The following is a 24,163-nucleotide window of genomic DNA, read 5'->3' on the forward strand; positions in this document are numbered from 1 at the left end:
GAATCATGTTTTCCCTCATATGTGGATGCAAGATTTAGGTTACAAACTCATAAGTAAATATGTTGAATGGTATACAAGTGTACAGAAATGTATCAACTGAAATCAAGGAAGATCTCAAATCGTGTAATTCCTTAGAAAGTCAAAATGAAAGTTCAATGAAATAAAACACTAGAAAGCAGGCATCAGAATGAAGTAGAGTGGGGTTGAGGGGGAAGGATAAAACAAAAGAAGAGGAGATGGGTGGGAAATGCAGACAAGAATCGAATGTATATGCCACAAAATTAAGAGCGAGGAAAAGGGTAAAAGGGACAATGTCGAAAGAAGAACACTGATCAAGATGTACTGCATTCATAAACTGCTTTGTTAAATGTCAATTCCTTTGTCCAACTACCTAAAGATATCAATAAGTTTTTTAAAGCTTGAGGATACTAAACTAAATATTTATCGTTGAAGTGATAACTTTGCATGTTGGTTTCGTGGACAACGACTTCTTAGCTGATAATGACCTATAAATTATGAGATTTTTTAAAATAATGTCCTATCAGGTAATTAGGTTCTTTTCTTTTTATTCAATGCTGCCACTCTATCACATGCATCACTCTTTCACTTCTGGATTGTTGCTCATTAATTGGAGATAAGATTCTCATGAACTTCCTTGTCTAGAGTGGCTTAGAATCTAGATCCTCAGATCTCAATCTCCTGACTGGATAGGGTTACAGGCCAGAACTTTGGGTTTCTGGCTTTGATTAGGTTCTAATACAAATACATAAATTATATTTGGAAATGGTTAAAACAATCAACACTTAGAGCTGTTCTTCATCAGATATGAAGAAAGAATTTTATGCTGATACTGAGGGCCTGTAAAGGGTCAAGAATTTAATACCCCTTTACAATTAATGGGTTTCAACTTGAGAGAGAAATACATAAGGAATCTATAAATAGCAAATAGATAGCAGAGTAGAATTTTTTCTCTTTCTGTTACATTGAGCTCACACCCCCAGAAGTTCTTGAAATCATATTCTTTTCTTTCTCAAAGTCCTGAATTAGTACAAAAACCATAATTCAAACAAAACAAAAACAGCCAGCCAAACAAGCAAACAATTCAGTGCCTATGGCTCTTGCTTTACTCCTTAAAAATCAACCAAACAAAAATACAACATATTGGTCATATTGCTATGGGACTATGTCTACCATGTTGACAAATACAATGTGTTGAAAAGGCTACAGTCAGAGGCAAAAGCAGAATTTGAAGACGGGTGTGAGGGATGTGATGAGTGGCAAGATCAAAGCTCAGGCTGGGTGTCAACTCACACTGCCACTAAAGTGACATGAACACCATTCATCTTCATGGATTTTGGTACCTTGTGCCCAATGTATATATTTTACTTTACTTAGCTATACACCAGAGAATGGTTCTTTTCCAACAGCATTTATAGCAAGTTCACTGTGTACCATGCTGGGGGGTACTGCAGGGAGCAGAGCAGACTCAGAAACCTATCCTAGAATGCTTGTGAAGAAATAACAAGAAAGCCACATCCACAATGTGATGAGGGCTGCAGAACTTTTAGAGAATCCTTTATCAAAGGGAGAAGAGGAGACGAACTTGATGTTTGGAAAGAATGCTGGTTGAGAACACTCTTGTTGGGCAGTGAAGAACACAGCAACACAAAAGCACACAGTTGTGTAGGTGGGGGGGGCATGGATGAGGAAGAGAAATACTAAGGGTAGAGATTTAGACATTCATTCAGGGACCAAAGAAGAACAGAGCTTTGGAAATCAAGCCGAGGGACATATGTAGAAGAATCAGGGAGCTGTCAAAAAAGTTTTAGGCATCAAGGAATGTTTCGTAAATAAGAAATGATTTTCAAGAAGAGTTACTTTCGTTTAAAGAAACAGCAGGAGGGCATTTAGCAAGGAAAAGACCAGTGGGAAAGCTATGTAGGAAAAATGAGTTTGGGAGTTTATTTTGAAATGTTAACAGAAATAAGGAAATATATACAAGTCGTTGCATAGCTGTAATCTGCCAGATGTATCAGTAATACAAATATAGAATAAGGGTGGTTAGGAAATAGGTGTCTATCAATGGTTTTAAGTTTGCTTAAAAAAAAACAGCACTGAATGGACAAGACAGACAGGATAAGAAAGAAAAAGGGCTTTTAATGACAAAATATGGAATGTTTTCTCTGGAACTAAAAACCTTGGACTCTACTATCTCCTACTAACTCTGGACTCCATGACTTGCACAGCAGGTATAGAAACTTGGGACTTGGGATAGTCTAAGTTAAACACAAAAGTGAAGATTGAAGCCATGGAAGACACAAAGATTCTAGAGGACAAGGATGGAGAAAAAGTGAGGGGGTACTAAAAAGAGAAAATCAGAACATCTTGACCTGATTGTAGAATAAAGTCTTTCAGACTATCAGTTAAATTTTCATTCTTAACCAGATAAGATCTGCTCACCTTTGGAACTTGAAGGCCTACAATGGTATCATACATGTGTGCTAATTGATGTAGATACCATAGGAATACATCAGCCAAAAAACATTTAATGTTCAAAAGTAAATAAGAAAAAAGAAGAACAGAAAAAAAGGCATAATCAGAAAATAAAAAAACTGACTAGAGGAGCAGCTCATAGAGCAGACAGGGAGAAAATGTGAAGCATTTGGGAGCGCCTTCCTCAAAATGAAAGGGGGTAAGTGGAAACTACCACTACATGTCTATTTGTACCGAAATGTTTGTTCGTTTTGTGTTAGCAGATGATCTCTCACTGCTCTCAGAAGGACACAGTGGCGTGGGCACTATCTCAGTACATGAGTACAAAAGGGACAACTCAAATGACTGCCCAGCAAAGAAGGTCTGATAAGAACTACATCAGCCAGTGAGGTCAATGACACTGAAGTCACAGATGTGCCCACTGATGTGGCCTTTGTTTGGTTGTCAAACCCAGCTTCATGGCTTACCAGCTGAGAACTGTGGTGAAATGGGTTCAACTCTCTAATGCTATTGCAATACCATCTTTGGATATAGTACTAATTATAGGACCCAGCCCTCAGGGATGCAGCATAGAATAAATAGGATAATATATATAAAGAACCTGTACAAACTAGGCACTCAATAAGCTTTTAGTATTCTTTATCTAAGCAAACAGATATAGAACTGACACTGATGCTGATGATCATAGTTGTAGCTAAAGTCACTGTCTTCACCTGTTACAGGTAAGTCAAAAAGATTTATATCTGCATAAGGAAAGTAGGCAAGTGTAGCCTTGGGCTTTAGTGCCTTTAACACGGAAGAGGACAGCTCTATCTAATTCGGCTGTGTTGTAGTAACAGAGACTCACAAAAACCATCTCCACAATTCAGGCCTGACACATACTTTCCTCAAAGACATTAGCAACTTTGACCTTTGCAGAATTTTTCTGTCATTATTAAAGCCGGGTAGGGGATTGTTTAGTAAAAGTCACATAAAGGAGAAAACACAAGTTGTCTGTTCTTTCCATTTTTCTTTTAATTTAGGAAGGTCTCACAAGTATAGAGCACGAATTTACTTTTCTGAAAGAAAAATCTCAAAAAAAAGAAGTGCCTTGAAATATTCGATCATCCCTCTTCAGACAGTATAATCTCTTAAATAAAACACAAATCCAGAGCATAAAGAAGAGATAATCATTAAAAATTCTGGAGAGAGATTGGATATATAGTTCATAGTTCAAGAACCAGGAGATAGGGTGACATGATGAGAAATAAGAAAAGAAAGTGCATTACAAAAGAAGAAGATAAGGAAAATAAAGAAGCAAGTGTTAAAAAATAGTTGGCACAAGAAAATTGAAAAACTATAGAGATAGAAGCCAGGACTAGATGAAGAGGAAGGTGAAAAAGACAAGACCAAATATAACTGAATACCCCTTAGCCATTAAAAATGAAAATCATGTTTTTTTCCCCAGTGTTTCTAACACGTAGAAATGTCCAAACTAATGAAATATTTAGGAGGAAAGAAACAAAGAATTACATAGCTGTTGACTACAACTATGAAAATCCAAGTATACATACATTTAAAAAGAGTACAGCAAATGTGTATGTGTTAATGGTTTTCTTTAAAGTTAATTCACTTAATAAGGATAATACATAATAGGAATACAAGGAAACATGTCTATCTAAATCAACTTCCTTAGCATCAAAACCAACTAGTAATTCTTAGAGCTTTTTCCAGAAGTGCCTCTCTTAGCCCCTTATTTTTCATTCCAATCCTTGTCATTCCACCTAATCAAAACAACCATCTGAATCTCACAGTGTGTGTGCACGCTGCGGTATACAACAACTGATTATGTGGATTCTATAATCACATTCTTCAAGGGCAAACCTTGGATCTATCACTCAAAACTTATGTCATTTTTGAACTGTTTTAAAGCCAGTGGGTTTTACATGAAAAATGGGGGTAATATCAGAAACTATTTTGGAGGATCACAGTGAAAATTACATGGTAAATTCATTTAAACCAGTAGCACAGTGTTTTTTAGGTAATAAGCCCTCAGAACTCTCACCTATTATTATACCCAGGAGAAGATCCCTGGCAGAGAAACTGAGCCAGACAATGCCAAGCAGAAGACAATGGGTAGAAACAACTACCTCACTAGGATTTACAATGTAGAAGATGACAAGAGGACGAATGAGCTAAATAGAGACTTCTCAGAAGAAAAAGTGAGACTGTCAAATAGACATAAAGAAATGCTCTACATCTCTGGCTGTACAGAAAATGTCAATCAAAACAGCACTGAGATTCTACCTCACTCTAGGTAGAATGGCTATCAGTAATAACAGATGCTGATGCAGATATGGAGGAAAAGGTATCCTAATATACTTCTGGTGGGAAAGTAAACTTGCTCGACCACTCTAGAAAGCAACATGGAGATTCATTTAAAAAAAACAACAACATATTACAGTTACACTATGATTCAGTAATAAGGCTCCTGGATACTTATCCAAAAGATCACAAACCAGAATAGAGTAAAGTCATTTGTAGACCCATGCTCCCTGTTAACACTACTCAACATAGCCAGGATAAGTAAATAGCCCAGATGCCCCCTATAGACAAATGGATCAAGAAAGTGTGGAATATGTATTCATTGGAATGTTCTCACCTATCAGAAAGAATGATATTACTTCTAGGAAAAATCTTTGGACCTGTTAAGAATCGCGATAAGTGAAGTCAGACCCAAAGAGACAAAGGATGAATGCTCTTTCTCAGACATGGAAGTGAGAACTAATTTATAAATGTACTAGTAAACACTTTCAGCTTGTACGCAAGTGCACACAAATGTATTAGTTGAAACACGGCATTTTCAGGTGAGAATTCAAACAGTATAATTCCTTAGAAAATTTCACAGTCCAACAAAAATACCAGGAAATTGGTGGGAAGTAGGATCAAAGGGAGAGAGAGAAGACAAAGAGGAAGGAGTGAGGGAATGTAGTCATCAAATTTAATGCATACCCTACAAAATTGGGAAAATTGAGAGGAGGTATGCATGGGGTTACAAAGGATGAGGAAGAATGATGAATGGGGTGACATCAATAAAGATGCATTTTATTCATAAATTGATTAGCTGAATGGTAAATCCTTGTAATAATAATAATAATAATAATAATAATAATAATAATAATAATGGAAAGATGCTTTACTTAATCAAAATTCATTTTTTTCTTTTTTGTTGTAAAGGTGATAAATAGCGGGTGGGGGGTTGCAGTTACATAAGTAAGGTAATGAGAACATTTCTTTTTATCCCCTCCCTCATTTCTCGCCCTCAATCAAACTTCTTGGACAAATAAGATTTCATTGCCAAATGTACTCAGCCAATTATATTTGCTGCATGTTAAACCTTGAGTTCAATGAGGTATGATAAAATAAATGCTTAGAGCAATATTTCTTTCCTGATAATTTGTTTTCTTTAGCTTATATTCTCATACAGATTTGTGAAGAAAAGTCCACCAACATTTAAAAATTATTGCACAACCAGTAGTAACACATTTTTAAACTCTCAGAATTCCATCATTCCAACCATACAACCAGTCAGTCTTGTTCTCTCTGATATTACTCTCGGTATTCTTGTCTTTTTATATAAGAACTTAGAAACACAGCCAACCTATTAGGCATTCCACAAAGCCCAAGGCATATTTTTTTTAATGCATCTGCCATTGGACATTTCTGCCTCAGGTTTTTATCTGTTTTCATTTCAGTTTCAACCTTTTCTTTGAACAGGAAAAAGCTTTTGGCTGAGAAAGAGAAGTGGAAAATCACTCCAGGCTTTGGAAATGTTGGATAAAGTTGAGATGTGGGCAAAAATCAAAATACTATACAGAAAGCCCCCAGCACTTAACCATCTCTGCATTCCTTCCTTTCACCACAGTTCATTTATATTTGTTGGAAGACTTCAGTTCTGGCCTAAATAGCACAAACTACCTTTTGCTTTGATATACTTGAAGGGGGAAAATAATCCCCACCTATGACATTTTCATATGTTTGAACACATTGTGGTTATTGGATCTGGTCCCAGGATGTGTTTACTCTTGTCTGTGTGATAGATTAGATGTAATTTTCTTTCTTAAACAGCTAAGTACAATTAAGAGGTCTCCAATAATGATCTTTTTTAAAAAAATATTTTTATTGTAATTAATAAAAGGGTTACATGATATTTGCCAGATAGAAGGTGCATTAATTCACATATATTGATACCCTTTCACATGTCTTGGTCCCCATAACCCTCCCCACCCCCCATCTTGGTTTCCCTCCTTCCCTATCCAATTTCAAATAACCAAATACAAATATATCCAATATATCAGATAAAAAAGTGAGATATTGTAACAATATGAGATAACCAAGGGACAGCAAAAGAGATAAGAGATAACATAGTACATTAAGGACAACAATCATTCATTATATGATTTTTGTTTCAATATCCTAGAGGTCCTTTCAATTAGCTTCATACTATATGGCCTTATGTATCAAGGTTTTGCTCTATTGCAAATCTCTGCTAGGAGAGCCCAAGGTTTTTACTGATTATGACAAATGAGGGAAACCATTGAGCCTAAGTTCCTTTGAGTCTGGCTTACTTCACTTAATATGATTTTTTTAAGTCTTTCCATTTCCTAACAAATGGGGTGATGTCATTCTTTCTGACAGCAGCATAGAATTCCATTGTGTACAAATACCACATCTTGTTGATCCATTCATCAACTGAGGGACATCTAGGTTGGTTCCATATCTTTGCTATGGTGAATAGTGCTGCAATGAACATTGTTGTGCTAGTGGATTTACTATGCCCTAGTTTCCGGATGGTTGGGTAAATGCCAAGTAGTGGAATTGCTGGGTCATAGGGGAGCTCTATGTTTAGCCTTTTGAGGCAATGCCATACTGATTTCCATAGTGGTTGAATGAGTTTGCACTCTCACCAACAGTGTAGTAGTGATCCCTCCTGGCCACATCCCCTCCAGCATCTGTTGTTATTAGTTTTCTGGATCCTGGCCATTCTAACTGGAGTGAGGTGGAATCTTAGTGTTGTTTTGATTTGAATTTCTTTTATGACCAGAGATGTCGAGCATTGCTTTATGTGTCTATAGGCCATTTTTGTTTCTTCTTCAGAGAAGACTCTCTTTAAGTCTTTGGCCCATCTTTTTTAATGGGATAATTGTTACTTTGGAGATTAGTTTTGGAGTGATTCAATTTTTTGAGTTGTTGATATATTTTAGATATGAGGCCTTTGTCCATTGTTTGGTTGGTGAAGATCTTCTCCCACTCTGTAGGCTTCCTAATTAATTTACTAGCTATGTCCTTTGCCATACAAAAGCTCTGCAGTTTAATGCAGTCCCACTTATCCAACCTTTCTCTGATTTGTTGTGATTCTTGGTCCTTATTAAGAAAGTTTTGACCTGTGCCAAGGAGGCCTAGTGTATCTCCTATTCCTTCTTGTAAAGTTTTCAGTGTGTCCTCTTTTACCTCAAGGTCTTTGATCCATTTGGAGTTAATTCTAGTGCAGGGTGACAAAGAAGGATCCAACTTTAGTTTTCTGCAGGTGCTTAACCAGTTCTGCCAGCACAACTTGTTGAAGAGGCTGTCTTTCTTCCATTCTATTTTTTTGGCTCCCTTGTCAAAGATTAGGTGGCCATAGGTCTGTGGTTTAATATCTGGGTCCTCAGTTCTATTCCATTGGTCTTCAGGCCTGTTCTTGTGCCAGTACCAAGCTGTTTTGATAATTATACCTCTGTAATAGTAGCACAGCGAGTCTCCAATGATGATCTTGAGTACAGCTCAGCTAGAGAATAAATCCCATCACAATGGATAGCACTCAAACACAACCAGAGGGAGTGGATGATGATTCCCTGGGCATCTGATGACCTTGGACTTCCCAAGGGTGCTGAAAGGACACTGCCTGGATGTCATGCCATGAGGTTCATTATCATTCGCTTGCTTTTTAATTAATGGCTTCACCTCATACTTACCGAGTTTAGATCAAAGTCATCTAAACATTTGTAAGGTTAACTATGACCTGACTATGCAATACTTCAGTTTAAAAATGATATAAAATTCCTGGACATCAGGTTCACAGTTAGAATAAGCTTAGCTGATGAGTCCTAGTAGTTTTAGTAAGTAAAATTTGTTTATCCATTCAATCTCTTCCTGGACAACTACTGCTGATGTCCAGCTGTTAGTTGTCTCAAGTTAAAATTGTCCACAAGGGCTGGGAGTTTGGCCTAGTGGTAGAGTGCTTGCCTAGCATGCACGAAGATCAGGGTTTGAGTCCTCTGTACCACATACATAGTAAAAAGCCAGAAGCAGTGCTGAGGTTCAAGTGGTAGAGCTCTAGCCCTGAGAAAGTCCAAGGACAGTGCTCGGCCCTGAGTTCAAGCCCAGGACGGGCAAAATAAAAAAAAAATTGTCTGCACAAATCATACACAGACATCCTCACTGCCTCTTAAACCATTTCCTGCTCTTGGCAAATAGTTACAACCATGCTTTGAATTTCCAGGAACCCTAGAAACCATCTATGAAGCTCTATCTCTCTTCTCACCAGGACTAAGAGATCAATTTCTGTTGCTTTTTAAAGAGGTGAAACACAAGAAATTTACCATCCTTTGTTCCTTATTGCCCATAAAATAGCCGTCAGCCACTGGTGAACCTAAGGTATCATTTGTATCTAGGAAAGCAATGACTCCTTCCCTTCATCACTCAACAATTTCTTCAATGATAGCCTCAATCTCTTGTCTGGATTTCTGCAAAGGACTTCCTGCTCTTGTGTCATCTTCTTCTAAGACACCTTCAATTGTTTCTCTTCACAGAAATTACAATCATGATACCTCTTGCTTAAAACCTTTGAGAGTCTTCTCCAGCCTTTGACAAAACTTGTGCTTCTTAAACCAAAAGACTGATTCAGTCCACATATCTCACCACTCCTGTGCCCAGGGCTCTCATTCTACCTAGCCTTTGTAACTGAGTAATTGAACAGTAATGGAATTTCTGAATTGCTCTACACTTGAAGTTTCCATGACCCTCTAATTCTTACTCCCCTTTCAAAAGTATGTCAGTTGTGCCATGCTCTGGAAAGCTTTCACACGCACTCATACACAACATCTAGTTAGTGGGGGAAGGGGTTCTGTCACAAAGGCTCATCTCAGATCCTTGGTTGTGCACAGAATACCATGGTAATACACTAACCACCTATGCCCTTCTGTATTGAACTGACCTGTGCCCGTTTACAAATTCACATGTTACAACCCCAATCCTCAACATGTACAAGTATCACTGTATTTGGATACAGACAGAGCAAATATAGAGATAATTCAATTAAAATTACCTAAACAGTAGACCTCATTCTAAATGGATTGGTATATTTCTAATACAGAGGGAATAATGAGGCAACAATGGGAGGCCATGTGTACGCTAAAGAATCCTTAGGGAAAACCAACTCTTCCAGCACTTGATCTTGGGCTTCTAGACTCCATAAACATTATAAAATAAATTCTGGTTACTAAGGTCAACCAGACTCTTAGTATTTTGTTAGAGTAACCCTAGCAAATTAATATAACTTCCATCACTAAGCTAAGGTTTTGAAATACAAGCAACACATCTTACTAACCTTTGTATCACTTGAGCTCAGGGCAATGTCCATGAGTATAAGAAATATTTGATAAACCAGCAAATGAATGAATGTGTTGCCATGCAGCAGGGAAAAGGAAAGGGTTTAGCAAAGATCTATGGTGGCCCAGTGCAGTGGCTTACAACTATAATACTAGCGACTCAGGAAGTAGAATTACAGAATTTAGAGGATCATGGCACAAGGCTAGCTCAGGCTAAAAGTTTACAAAATCTCATTTCAACCCATGGCTGGTTATGATGGTATACAACTGGAGTTATGACAGGAAGCTTAATAGGAAGATAAAGTGGCACAAGAATCCAAAACCTATCTCAAAAAATAACCTAATCAAAGAAGACTAGAGTCATGGCTCAGTCAATTGCCTACCTAGAAACTACAAAGCTCTGAGTTCAAAACCAAGCACAATCAAAAAAAAGAGAGAAAAAATGAATAGAAGGAAGAGATAAAAGAAAAAGAAGCTGGGTACAGCAGTGGCTCATGTCTGTAATTCTAGCTACTCAGGAGGATGAGATCTGAGGATTGTAATTCAAAATCAGCCTGGGCACGAAAGAACATGAGACTTTTATCTCCAATTAATCACTAGAAAGTGGGAAATGGGGCTGTGGCTCAAGGGGTTGGGCAGTAGCCTTGAGCTGTAGAGCTTAGGGACAAAGAAAAGGAAATGTATATATCTACTGAAAAGGTACAGTTTGAGCTCAATACACTTCTCTGTAAATTCAGCAACTAGAGCTACTGGTCAGACTTCTCTGAAACAAACATATTGACCCTTTACTCAAAGTATTTCCATGTACCAGATAAGGACTATGTTATTTAATTACTACTTCATCAATTACTTATTTCAACAAATTCCCAAGACAGGCAAAGTTTGTCCTTTCCAGCTCATTTTAGTGGGATCTGTCTAAGACTGGAGATTTCTAGAGTCATTTATTCCAGTCCCATGATTCTATATCCTAATGGTCTTCTATTAGCCTTAAAACATTAATGCAACTCCTAATCACCTAATTTACTATCAAAGAGTGCTCTGGACATTGGAGAGAACAGAGCTCATTAAACATTAAAATTTTCCAATCTCCTATATAAACATTTATTTATAAAATATGTCCCAGCATAAAATTTTAAGAGTTCACACACAGAAGAGATTAGAAATGCAAAACCCATCGCAAAGGGGTAGATCAGAGGCCACCTTTCCATTCTTCTCCCTGAAGTTCATTCTTCTTGCTCTAGCCCATTCTATCACACAACTTGCAGATTTCTTGACTTTATACACATGTAATCAAGCTACATCTCATTGTAAACCTCTGCTAGCATTCAAGATCCAGTTCAGTCTTTTTGGGTTTGAAATTTTAAGTTCTCTACATTCTGATTTCCAATTAAGATTTCCCAGCCATTAAATATATATATATATATAATGGTTTAAACCATAGTCTTCAACAATATCATAGTCTTCCATCAAGATGAATAACTAATAGCCATAAATGTCTCCCACCTATGCTTCACCTCTGGGCCTGCCTTCTGGTGGAACTATTCCCAGAAAGTCCACTTGACCTCACTCTTCGTAACTGAAGTGCCTGCTGCTCTTCTAGAAATATTTTAAGTTCCATCCCCATGATTCTTCCCATGCCTTGCTACTTCTCTAGTCTCATCCCTTCATGTGTGTGTTACTAAACATAAAATGCTAGTTACTCTTTCCTAACTGTGTGTTCAGTTCGTCTTAAGTAGCCTGCAAAATCTCTTGTCCCCCACTCCCTTTCACAGCAACTTGGAAACTTGTGCCTAGTGGGTTCACCTCAACTGTTCACTACTTTGCTTTTACCATATGCCATGGCTTGAATATGAATTAGGTTCCCCCAAACTCCGTTGGGTTTAAAGGCCTGGTTGCCAGGGTGGTGGTACTGAAAAGTAATTGAAGTTATGCTAGCCTGGTAGGACACCCGTCAGTCACTAGGACATGCCTTTGGAGGGGACTGTGGGGCCTTATCTCTCCCTTTGACTTCATGTCTGGCAGTGTACAATGTGGCACACATGTAATGCTTCCATAATGATAGGATACAGCTGACAGAGAAACTTTCATCAAAACTAAGTAAAAGATAGTGCCAGGTCCTTCGCTCTAGCAAAATTCTGAGCTAAATAAACCTTTGGCTCTTTATCAGTTAGCTGCCACCAGTATTTCATTATCACAATACAAAGCTGACTAATATATCATTCTGGAAATTTATCATTATCAGGGTGGCTGCTTCTGTATATCCTCAAGAAGGGTCAGAAACTAAATGTAAACGAAAGCTACACTTACAAATTATACTAGTCACTGCCTAGTGTTGCCAGAGTCTCCTTAGGGAGTAGGCAGTGCTAGCTCCTATTTACTTACTTCTCAAAACATTTCTGAGTACAACTGACAGAGCTAACCGTAGATTCACATTCTACCGCAGGTAGGGAGGGCTTCTGGTTACTCCTCCTTAATTTCAGTGCTGGGGATGTAATATGGAGCATATGCTCTGCCACTGAGCTATGTCCCCAGCCCTCGGAAGCATCTTCAGTCTAGGCTCTGAGCTTCTATTTTCGGTTATCTCTAAAATGTTCCTACAATCTCCAGACTTTGCATTCACACTGAATTCCATTCATTTTTAACTGTAGCCCCGAATTTGATATTTTCTCAATTTTCCCAGGGCACAGAACTTAACCCCAAATGTCTATTCTTTAGATCATGTACAAAAAGGAATGGATTACCTTAGACCATGGCAGCACCTGCCACAATTAGAACATTGCCTTGATGTGTTGAGACAAAGAGATAGCCATACCATCCCATGCCAAAGGTGCCTAGTGGACACAATGATCCAAGCAAGAACATCCTTGTCTGAGAACCAGCCCATAGCCAAATCACATTCTACCAGGTCCTAGCTGGTTCACCTTTCTCATCCTCATTAATGGGAAATGCCATTGTCATTGTAATGCCTCCCACTCAAGCCATTCAGAGCTACAATAATGGCTGCAAGAAGCAGATCTCTGAATTTTCTCTACAACTTAGGGGAAAGGGTAAAGGAAAACACACACACACACACACATCCACAAACTTTACGCTCTGCTCTTCAGAATAAGCTCGGGCAGTATCTTTGCTTCAGTCATGTCTCCCCTCATATTTTGAGCCTCTTAACTATTAGTAGAAACTCAAGAGTTCTCCATGTTCTTCTATGAATGGATAGGCCAACACAAATGTTGTATGGCTCAAATATTGCTGAAATTTTAGGAAGTTTTCTTTTCTTTTTCTTTGAGATGTGAGTTCTAAAATAAAGATGAGAAAAAAAATTCTATCTCCCAAGACAAATGGATTAATCTCCCTACACTTTTGTGCTGGGCTCCTGGCAAAGCTTATCTGTAGCAAAGGCAGGAGAACAAAAGGTAATCATGTTGGAAGCAAATCTTCAGATACATTTTGTGACCTTAAGATGAAGTCATTACATGCATAGAAAGGTATCACATTTACCCGTTCTTAATAGGAGATTCTAAGGTGTTTTTTTTTTCATGAGTTGTGTTATTATAAAGCTCATTTGGGTTCACAAATACCTATAAGGATATTTGTAGATATCTGTAGATATTTGTAGGCCAAGGATGAACACTAAGGCGGATTCCCACACTAGAAAAAAAGAGCCCCAAATTTGAGCCCCAAGGACAAAGAGAAGAACTGCTTAGGGCTTGTGTACAGGATCAGAAGAGCTTCCTGGAAGGCTTTACTCACCAGCACAGTATCCCAAGAGGTTGAGGAACTGCTCCTCCTTACAGCTGGTCTTGCAGTGCCCATTCGAAAGAGTGACATGAGGGTGACAGGAGATACAGTCAGACTCCAATGGCCCCTTACACTGCCTACAGGTTGGGTGACATTCTAGGAAGAAAAACAAACCAGGATTGGAATTAGCAGCTCAGCACATAAATGCATGGAGGATACAATGCAGTCCATACATTTCTAGCTCTAGTCATCTTCTAAAGATTCCTGAGCAAGTTAGACACACTTCCATCCCCGACTGAGAGACTATATTTCTGGGCTTGATGAAAATTCTGCCCACAAATACAACATGGAATCTAGAAGTATAAGGACTTGAGCCATTAAATTAACATTCCAAAGGAATCAGGGTGGCTAACCTCACTTGTGTAAATAAGGATGTAATAGAGCAGAGACACAGAGCAGAATCATAAGCGCTTTGATTTCTCTATTCCAGAACACCAGGATTCAAACACAGTGGGACATTTATTTCCCCGAAATCCCTCACAGACAAGGGGAGTGAGACCAAGCTACCTCACTAAAGTGGTTTACTAGCTCTGCTCTTCCCCCACCCCAACCCCCTCTCTCTGGCCCCAAAGAGCATTCCTGTTTTATCAGCTAAACTTAATTAAAATGAGAACCAAAAAAGTCCTATTTCAGGAGGTTATCATAAGCTGCATCTGAAGTCTAATTCCTTTGACAAAATTATGTTAAAGCTATGTGGGGGGGGAGGGGAGGGAGAGAACCACCTAGTGAACAAGAGGCACAGCACTGCAGGAGAGAAAAAAGTGAGTCACTCTCTTAGAGATAAGGAGAGCAAAAACTCAAAGAAGGTCACAGCTGCAACTGTAAGTGCATGGCAGGAGATTTAAGAATTTCTCTGCCAAGACTGAGCAGGTCGAAGTGTGCCTGATTCCAAGGGGTGAAGGTGAGGCAGAGGAGTTGAGGAGAGCTTGCTGGGAATGATGACTGCTCTCCAGGCACATGGGGAGCAATCAGATACAAATTCCAAGCAGAACCAATACCCTCTTGTTTCTGGCAATGGCAGAGAGAGAGAGAGAGAGAGAGAGAGAGAGAGAGAGAGAGAGAGAGAGAGAGAGAGAGAGAGAGAGAGAGAGAGAGAGAGAGAGAGAGGGGTGGGAGGAGAGGACAGAGGAGAGAGAGGAGAGATGAGAGTGAGTGAGAGATAAGTTGTAAAATTTAAAAAGAATTAAATAAATTTGAAAAGCAATCAAGAAAATGAATAGCTGCTTAGAAGAACAGCACTATCATCCCTTCTGCATTTCTGAGCCTTTCAAATTTGAAAATGCTCAGCAAAAGATACGTGTGGATTCCTAATGATTTTCTACCACCCAGTTCATCCTTCCTGAGAATATTTCCAGAGACCTGGTGCCTGCCGCAAGTAGTACCATCCATCTGCTGATTTCTTGCAGATTAGAGAAGAGTTAGAGCTACTCAGAACTTTTCCTCCTCCAGACGATTTTATACAAGGAGATTGCCTGGGCTGATGAGAGCTCCTAAGGATAGAAACAGCTTTCAAGGGCAGCTCTAATGACAGAGAAACCAGTTCCATTGCCTGCAGAGCTTGACAGAGTACTTAAAGTAAAGCAACTCACCATGGGCCTAGAGAGATTAAAAGGTATTTGGATAAAGGGAAAAATTTCCAGAAATAAAAAAAAAAAATTGAGCTTCGGTCATCCAAATGCCTCCTTGAAATTTTAGACTAGATGAATTTAAGAAACGTTAATTTATTTTTTTAAATATTTTATAAATTTGTAACATTACCTGATTACAGAGACATATAAAATACAATTTCATTACAAATGAGTATTGTCCTGTTAGCTAGCCCCAAACATCTATTTTGGGAAATGAAATAGGAATCAGGATAGAAGGTTTTGTCTTTTTCCACGCCTATATAGTGCTACATTGAGGTGCTTAAGTTTTACTATTTCGTCAATTCCAATAAAACTCCACACTAATCTAAATTAGTAATTTCCCCTTCCATTATTAAAGTACAAGGCACTCTTAAAAATATACTAAACTGGGATGTCAAAATAAAGGAAAGATACCTTCCTCCCCTTTTGCTCTATTCTGCTGTGGCCTTGGGAAGTGAAACTGAGAATTGCAGTTAGCTGTACCAAATGCCTAGTCCTTTACAAATGCTTTCCTATCTGCAGTAGCTTGTCTCTAAGGCAACCACCATCTACATCACCCTCATGGCACGCAGAAGCTATTCCCCCAACGAGAGACACCCGTATCCCTACGACGCTGTGCTGCTTGAATCACTAACATGTACCACAAGTGAGAAGTGAGACTTAAAAAAAAATCATTGTCAGGGTAATGTACAGAGGGATTACAGTTACATTCATCAGGTAATGGGTGTACTTCTCCCACTGATACTCCTTCTCATGCTTCTGTCCTTGTTTCCCCTCCCAGTCATCTTGTTTTCTCCCCTTCCCTTCCCTATTTCAAATGGAAAGTGAGACTTCTGAAGGTGGATCATAAGAAGCTGCAGCTTCTATTTTGGACTCCTGGAATATTCATTCATAAGGAAGAGGCTGACACTGAAGAGACTGCTATGCTGTGAGGAAGCTCAATTACCGCTAAGGTCCCTTATATAATAAGAGATTCACCAGACCCAGGTGACTGTATGCCACCTGAGAGAAATGTCCATCAACTCCCACAACTGGAAAACACAATGACCAATTACTGGTTTCATGCCACTTAATTTGTTTTTTTTTTAAGATAACTATAAGAAAACCTTAGAGAGAAGAAGAGAAGGAGGGAAGAAGGGAGGAAGGAAAGGAGAGAGAGAGAAAAAGAGGGGGAGGAAAGAAGGAAGGAAGGAAGGAAGGAAGGAAGGAAGGAAGGAAGGGAAGGAGGGAGGGAGGGAGGGAGGGAGGAAGGGAGGGAGGGAGGAAGGGGAAAGACATTAAAAGACTACCTGAGAATACTACAGTATCTCAAGTATCAAATTTCAAATCTTTCCTCCATTTCTTTTGTGAAAAGGAACAAGATATGGGTAGGAGGGATGCTAAAGGGGTAGAATAATATTAAACCATTTAAAGTAACCACATATAATATATATAATACATATATCTTTATATACAGTTTTTATATAACAAAAATTACTTATGACTTAAAGCTTTAGAAGAAATAAATATAAAATGCATAGTTCTAACTTGTTCTCAACCATGTAATGGCTTCTCAAAAAGTAAATCTAAAAGGCATATATTACTGGGTTACAAGTTGTTGCTTTTGAAATATGGGATTATTAGTGACCTTCAAACTCCTAAGTTCTTATTTTTTTTATAGTTTGAACTTTCAAACCTGCTACAATGAGCACATATTCTTGTGAAAATGAGAAAAAAATAGTTTTAAACTTTAAACAGAGCGAGAGTAACACATAATTGTGCTGAACCAAGTCAAGTTCTTAAAGGACATAAGAATCATTATTTAATCAAGGGGATTTACTTCCTAGAACATGGTCTTCCAGCTAAAAGTAAACCCAGTTCACAGTTTATTCGAATATCTTAGTCTCTAGAGCAAAGCTAATTTTAATTTTCCTCTTCAACCTACATCCCTACTGGAAGAAGAGCATTTCATTCATTCTTCTTCCTCTGTATTTTTTACACCTGCCAAATTGAACTGAAGCATTTACAGCCCTACCCCAGTTCCTGGTATGACAAGGTTTCTAATTACAATGTCGGAATACATTGTGCAGAGAAAACACAGGAATAGGGACTCTGTCCCAGCATGTTACATACTCACCTGTGCAACTACTTTCCTGGTTAAAGTAGCCCTCAGGGCACTGAGAGAGGCAGAACCCATCCAACAGCACACGAGAAGATTGGCAAACTGTGCAGTTCTGGGAACTCTTTCCAGAACACATGAGACAGGACTGGTGGCAAGCTGGGAGAAAGACAAAGCAGAGGGGAATGTCAGTAAAGCCCCACATGCAGCATGCAACGGCTCTGTCTCTCCTGTTAACATGCCAGGTTGGAATATGATGTTCACTTGGTCTTCCAAACAACAGAACATGAAGCTTTTATAATTTCTCAAATGATTATTTCTTTCAAAGCAAGAACTTCTGGAAGCCAGAGGAAGGATACAAATAAACACACACACACACACACACACACACACACACACACACACACACACACACACATTCTTTTATAGAGTCATACATTTCTTTCTTCCCAAGTTCCGATTCTCAGAGAAAATGGAATAAAGAACAGGAAGCTGCAAACACAGCTCTATCTCCCTAGGGAAAGCTATCACTGGGTGTCCCTTGCCTATCAGGTAGATCAAGTGAAACCCAAGAGGTGGTAGAGCTCTATCTAACAACTCCAAAAGGTTTATGTGCTTTCTACTTTATGATAGAAGCTAGACATTCCCAGATGGTAAGAACTGGTCAATATTCAGAGCTATTCAAAACTAGCTTCAACAGATAAACCGGCAATGGCTGGGACACAATGAATGTGGGATAGAAACTAGCAGAGAATCAGTGCATCAAATCAAAACTCTATGTGACCTTGACAGAGTAAGTGATTTCTCCAGGCACCTGCTTCCTCATCTATAAAAGAGAGTCATGGTGCATGCTGCGTGCAGTGTTATTGACACTAACTGGGCTGATGCATGAAAAATTCTTAGGATAGTGCTGGACACATAGCAAGGCCCTAATAAATCTTAGTTCTGTTTGTTAACATACAGTGCCATGTTAGAAGTACTGACAAGTATAAAGAAAATAAACACAGCTTGGAAAAGAAAACTGTCTCTGTTTGCCTTCATCTGACCTTACAGGATTAAAGGCAGACAAATGCCTTATTTCTCATGGATGGTGAATGTGTTCATCCTGTCATTTTATCTACTCTGTTTCTAAGTGATACACAGTACAATGCTAGTCCTGGAGAGAATGCCCCTCCCCAGGGCTAGATTACTATAGATAGGAGATGATTGCTTGGGAGTGCTTCATACTGCAATCTAACCAATCAGTGCCCACATTTCTAATACTCCCCACTTACATGCTAAGTCACAGTTGTTCTACTGAATAAGACAAAGCCCAGGGACCCATTCCCTGCATCCGTTGGCCATATTCTGCCTCAAAAACAAGATCCACCAAATTGTAGAGCCACCCATTTTGAGTCACTTCCTGCTTCATCTATTAAGTACCCGGAGGACATATAAATCAACAGACTTAGAAGACCCCAATAAAATCTACTACTAATCCCTAATTTTAAAAATATATACCATATATACCACCTTTTATAGTAGCTAGTATTCAGCTAGGACATCTGCTCCATTAGTTCTGGTTAACTATCTACTACTTTCACTGGTTAGTACAAGGTTATTGTCCCAAGCATTCTAGCCTAGGCCCCACCCCTAAGATCATGTCACCATCACTCAACACCTACAAGATTAACATCAGTGCCGGATGCCTCAGTGCTTGCTCCCAAGATGAGACCAATACCTATGTTCATGTCCTTGCCTTGACAAGATTGTTTTTATAAACTTTTCTGTTAAGGTAGATCACAGGAATATTTTCCTGAGACTTCCCAGAATCTTCTAGAAAGAAGATGGAATCAGTAAAGTGAAGTTTAAAAGAAATAAAAGTATATACCTAAACACTTAAGATATGTATAATACAAGATGAAAAGGGTGCCTCTGGTGGCAATATTTCACAAAACAGTTAAATTACAGTCCAAAAAACATTGCTTTAACGTAAGATTTTCTATACACTTAAACATATAAATATACACCTAGCCCTCTCTGTTACACCTCCTTAATAGGAAATAAAAATGTATCACTATGGATTTAAAAACTTTAGAAAGATAAATTAATGCATTATAAGCACAAGCATGTTTTGGTTAATTCAATTTGGTCAAGCAGTCAATATGACAGCCAGGCTCAATGTGAATAAAACTTACTGTTTGATAAAAAGGGAAGCAAAGTAAATGAGCTGGAAGATTGGTAGACCAAATTGTCCAAGAGGATGGCTCTTGGCCACTGGCTCAATTTTAGAAAGATCTATAGAGGGCCAGGAGCATGGCCTAGCAGTAGAATGCTTGTCTGGCATGCACAAAGCCCTGGGTTTGATTCCTTGGTGCCACATACACAGAGAAAAAGGCAGGAATGGGTGCTGTAGCTCAAATGGTAGAGCTCTAGCCTTGAAGAAGTTCAAGGATAATGCCCAGGCTCTGAATTCAAGCCCCAGGACTAGCAAAATAATCAAATGAAATATCCACAAAACATCACCAAGGTCAATGTTGGAATTGCCTTCATTAAGCAATGGGCAAGAACCAAGTAGTTAACAAGCTGGTCAGGGCTAGGAAATGCTGAGTAAAAATTCCTTCATTCCCTTTTTTTTCTGTGCAAAATTCTATAATTCCAGAGATATGCATTTGCATCTTTAAAAGAATGCCAGTTAGACGTTGTACTGGTTTGGGAAATATCTACATGATTTCAGTGACTTTTATTAGGCTTGATCATTCCATAGAAGCTGACTTCATAGCGTTAGTTCTGTCTGAAGTCTAACATCCTTCAAGGAAGACTAACTCCATTATAGAGCATCTATGGAAGACATTTGAAAGAAGTTTTATGAATAATTCCCCCTCATAATACAACACTTTTAGAGACAGTCTTTCCACTTGATGGCAGAATATATATTTTTGAAAAGGAAACTGATCTATCTAGGCACTGAAAGTGTCCACATTTAAAGAGTCCTTAGCTGGCTGTTATGTCCACTCAACCCGATGCAAGCAAAAATGATGCAATTTCTTGCTCACTCTTTTCCTTTCCATTTTAACTTCAAACAATTGATACTATTTCTCTTTTCTTTTCAATGGTACAGAAAGTGGCCCTATACCCCTACTTTCATATCATATAGAATTTCATGGCTTCTTGTGTCAAGAGCAATTTTTGAGGTAGTCTTCTTTCAAAATAGGATAGAGATATCCTTCAGGATATATGGCCCTGGGATGAAATGGAGTAAAATTGATGAGTGAAGTTAAACAAAATAAAAAATCTCCCCTTTCTGTCTTCCTTTTCCTTCTTATATCCTCCCCCTTTAATGATCACACAATAGTCCTGATATTTTCTCCAACACAGCCTTCAATTAGTTTCTCTTTTAATAGAGAAACTCACACCTTCACTTCTGTAATTCCCACCGTGCCTCTTATAATCCCTGTCACTGGCATGTCAGAAACTTCATTTGAGACTTTCTATACACAAAATGAATGGGCAGCAAGGATGTGAGAGGTTTGTTGAGGGGAAAGGCCAGGGATGCAGACACTGGCATTGAACCCACCTAGCTCTTTTGTCTTTGAAATTTTCTTCAGCCTCTTTCTCAGTCCATATGATAAACATTAGGACTTCCCAAAATGCTACCCTCGGCCCTTCTACTTCTCATGCTCAGGTAACTCATTCAATCTTTCATGCTGGTGAGTCTCCAAATCATACATGCAGATCTGGCCTTTTCCTTCCACCCCAATGCCTGAAATCTATTGCCTAGGGAAGGCTTCTAGATGGTGTTTATGGGTGTCCTAGGATATTTATAAAATGATATTTATGAGATATTTATGAAATGTAAATTAAGAAAATTATCCTCCCACTTCTAATCTGTTAGTGTTCAATCAATACCAACAGTGTAAACTGTGGACTCAGTCCATAAAGCATTTTATTATAGGCCTCCTCCTCCTGTCTCCAGTATCATGCCTCCAGTATGCACTGGTCTTTGTAATGCAAAAATGGCGGACCCTCTATGCTTCTCTAAATGCCATGCCCTATCACTGTCTGTGCATTTGACCCGAGTGTCCTGCCCCACCTTTTTACTAGTGTAAGCTTAGACATCGCCCCTACCGACCAATCCTCTCTATCTCTCTTAGAGAGCTGGTCTTTGTGCTATTTCTCTATCCTTTGTACTTGCTCCTGTCCTTCAACATAATACAATGTGTTTTCAAAGACTTATCAATCATCTCTCCAGCTTGAGCACTTTCCCTGAAGCATGATCTCTATCTTCTTCATGTTCTTATCCCATGTTCCAAAGCAAGAAGAGGAAAGCTAAAAGGATTGGAAGTTAACAAAAAGTACAGATTTCTATAGCTTAGGCCAGCACTTCCAGGACTATACCAAAGACTGTTGTTTGATATGAAATCTGTGTTTAATTCAATTACTGTAAGGGGATCCTAACTTCATAAATGAGGCCATATTCTTAAGTTGTCTAGGCAGGTTCCCGCTCATTTATTTCTTTAATTAACACTCTGCCTTGAGGCCTTTAGCAACAAAGAAATAGATCAAAACGCATGCAGGATACTTTATTTCTCTTTGTTCGCCTAAGGCAAATTCATGAATAGACAAAAATAACTGGTAAATTTCTTTTAACAAATGGTATTAGATCAATATCAACATTGTGCAATTTTGTCCTGTATGGTAAGACTCATCCTGAGAAAGCAAACTGTATTCAAGACTGAAAAAAAAATGTTAAAACTTATCCTGAGAAAGCAAACTATCTTCAAGACTAAACACGAAGAAAGCTTATAAAAATTTGAAATTTCCCTAATGTTTACCTGACTGAGCAAAGTTCTATCCTAAGAAGAAAGAAAATGCACTGATAGGAAGAGGGATGTTGCCAGAATGTTTATGCTCTGTGTGTTCTTTGTCAAAATCACATCACTTCTGAGGTAATAAATTAGACACTATGAAAGTAAAATTCATTATTGTGGTATCAAGTTCATGTTTAAAAACAAAAATCTTCAATTTCTCTCTAATTGTAACTGCTCTCATTCTTTTGCGACACGAAGAGGAATTTGAAAGAGTCCATCGTTAACCTGCCATGGAATCAGAGCAATGACGTGGCTAATCTAATCTTCCTAGCTTTGCTACCAGCCAGCCTAGTCACAAATGCCAGTGTGTTTAATGGTGGCAAAGATGTACCACTAATTGGCCTGGCTTGAAGTTAAATTGCAAGGCCGTAGTGCAGCAAAAAGAAGGAAGGATCTATATTTAGAAAAACAGAATAAAATTTTAGAGATGGTACATTAGAATGCATTAGCCACCATCTCTAACTTCCTTATTAGATTCCTACTGGGTCCCCTTTCGGTTCAGACTAATTACAGAGGGCAGGAAGAATGGTAGATGAGGCCTCACGACAACATAAAGGACATGTTATTGATGTTGTGTTGGAGGGTGGGGGTTTCCCTTAATTTATTTGTAATTTGTTTAATTACATTGAAGAAGGGTACTGATGGGTGTTTCTTTTCCCTTTCTTCATTAAGAAGCTTAAATCTTCCACTGCTAGTGAAATCCGAAACAGATAAAGACAAGTCACAATGAAATTACTAAAATCCATCATTTAGCAACGGCTAAATGCTGATATTTAATAAGCATGCATGATCTTAGTTGATGACCAAAAAAGGATCCAAATAATTTTTCACAAGTAGAAAAGACCCCCGTGGTACCAGTCATTCTAGCCTTACTTTGGAACTCAACAGGCCACAGGAAAAAGAAACATAATTACACTCTATTGTTGGAAGTGATCAGCTCTGCAGAACTCTTCTTATTTTTGAGCTCTCTCAGCCCATCCATTGTCTCAATCATACCTTCTAGAACAGACCACCATCTGAGGGATACCAAAGGATGTGTTGCTATTGTTATGCATTGATTCAATCATTCAGTCTTGTTCCATGACTCAAATTTTCATCCAACTCAGTGACTACAATTTCCACTGTTTCTAAAAGTGTCTGGCACCCAAAGTATAATCAATATTGTGTAAGGGATCAGGAATTAATACAGACTATAGAGAGCTTCCAAAAGACAGTGTCTTTGGGGCCACTAATTGTTAAATATATATATATATGTATATTATACACATATGCATTCATATTATATATGAATGTTACATATATATTTGTTGTTAAAAGATTTGAATTTTAATGTAAATATCTTGAATATTATTGCACTAAATGTGCTAGACATTTTTCTGAATTGTGTCATATAGCTAAAAATAAAGACTTTTATAATAACTTCTGATACCCCAACAGTCTTAGGGCAAATTACTTCTTCAAGTAATGCATTTGCCTTTCACTTTCATTAGCTATAGTAATATCTATTCGCTCAGATGCAGCTCCAAGAAAGAAAGAGAAAGTTTCAGAAAGCAGTTTTTTCTCTCCCTTTTATTTTATAAAAAAAGCACTTGAGATCAGTTTCTATTAAAAAATAAAACTTTCAAATACACACACACACACACACACACACACACACACACACACAAACAC

At 38.3% G+C, this 24,163-nt stretch overlaps 1 protein-coding gene across 1 annotated transcript in view; it reads right to left on the reverse strand.

The window, feature by feature from the left end:
* Positions 1–24,163, reverse strand: part of Fras1 (Fraser extracellular matrix complex subunit 1) — a 272,346-nt gene that overhangs the window by 181,654 nt on the left and 66,529 nt on the right. Inside the window, exons 18-19 of the mRNA XM_090343975.1 lie at positions 17,661–17,801; positions 13,869–14,012 (exon numbers count right to left, since the gene is read on the reverse strand). Of these exons, the coding sequence (XP_090200101.1) occupies positions 13,869–14,012; positions 17,661–17,801 (285 nt within the window). The remainder of the gene's footprint in view (positions 1–13,868; positions 14,013–17,660; positions 17,802–24,163) is intronic.

Source organism: Megascapheus bottae, chromosome 13 (genome assembly GCF_031878675.1).
Source record: "Megascapheus bottae isolate mThoBot1 chromosome 13, mThoBot2.hap1, whole genome shotgun sequence".
Classification (NCBI taxonomy): domain Eukaryota; kingdom Metazoa; phylum Chordata; class Mammalia; order Rodentia; family Geomyidae; genus Megascapheus; species Megascapheus bottae.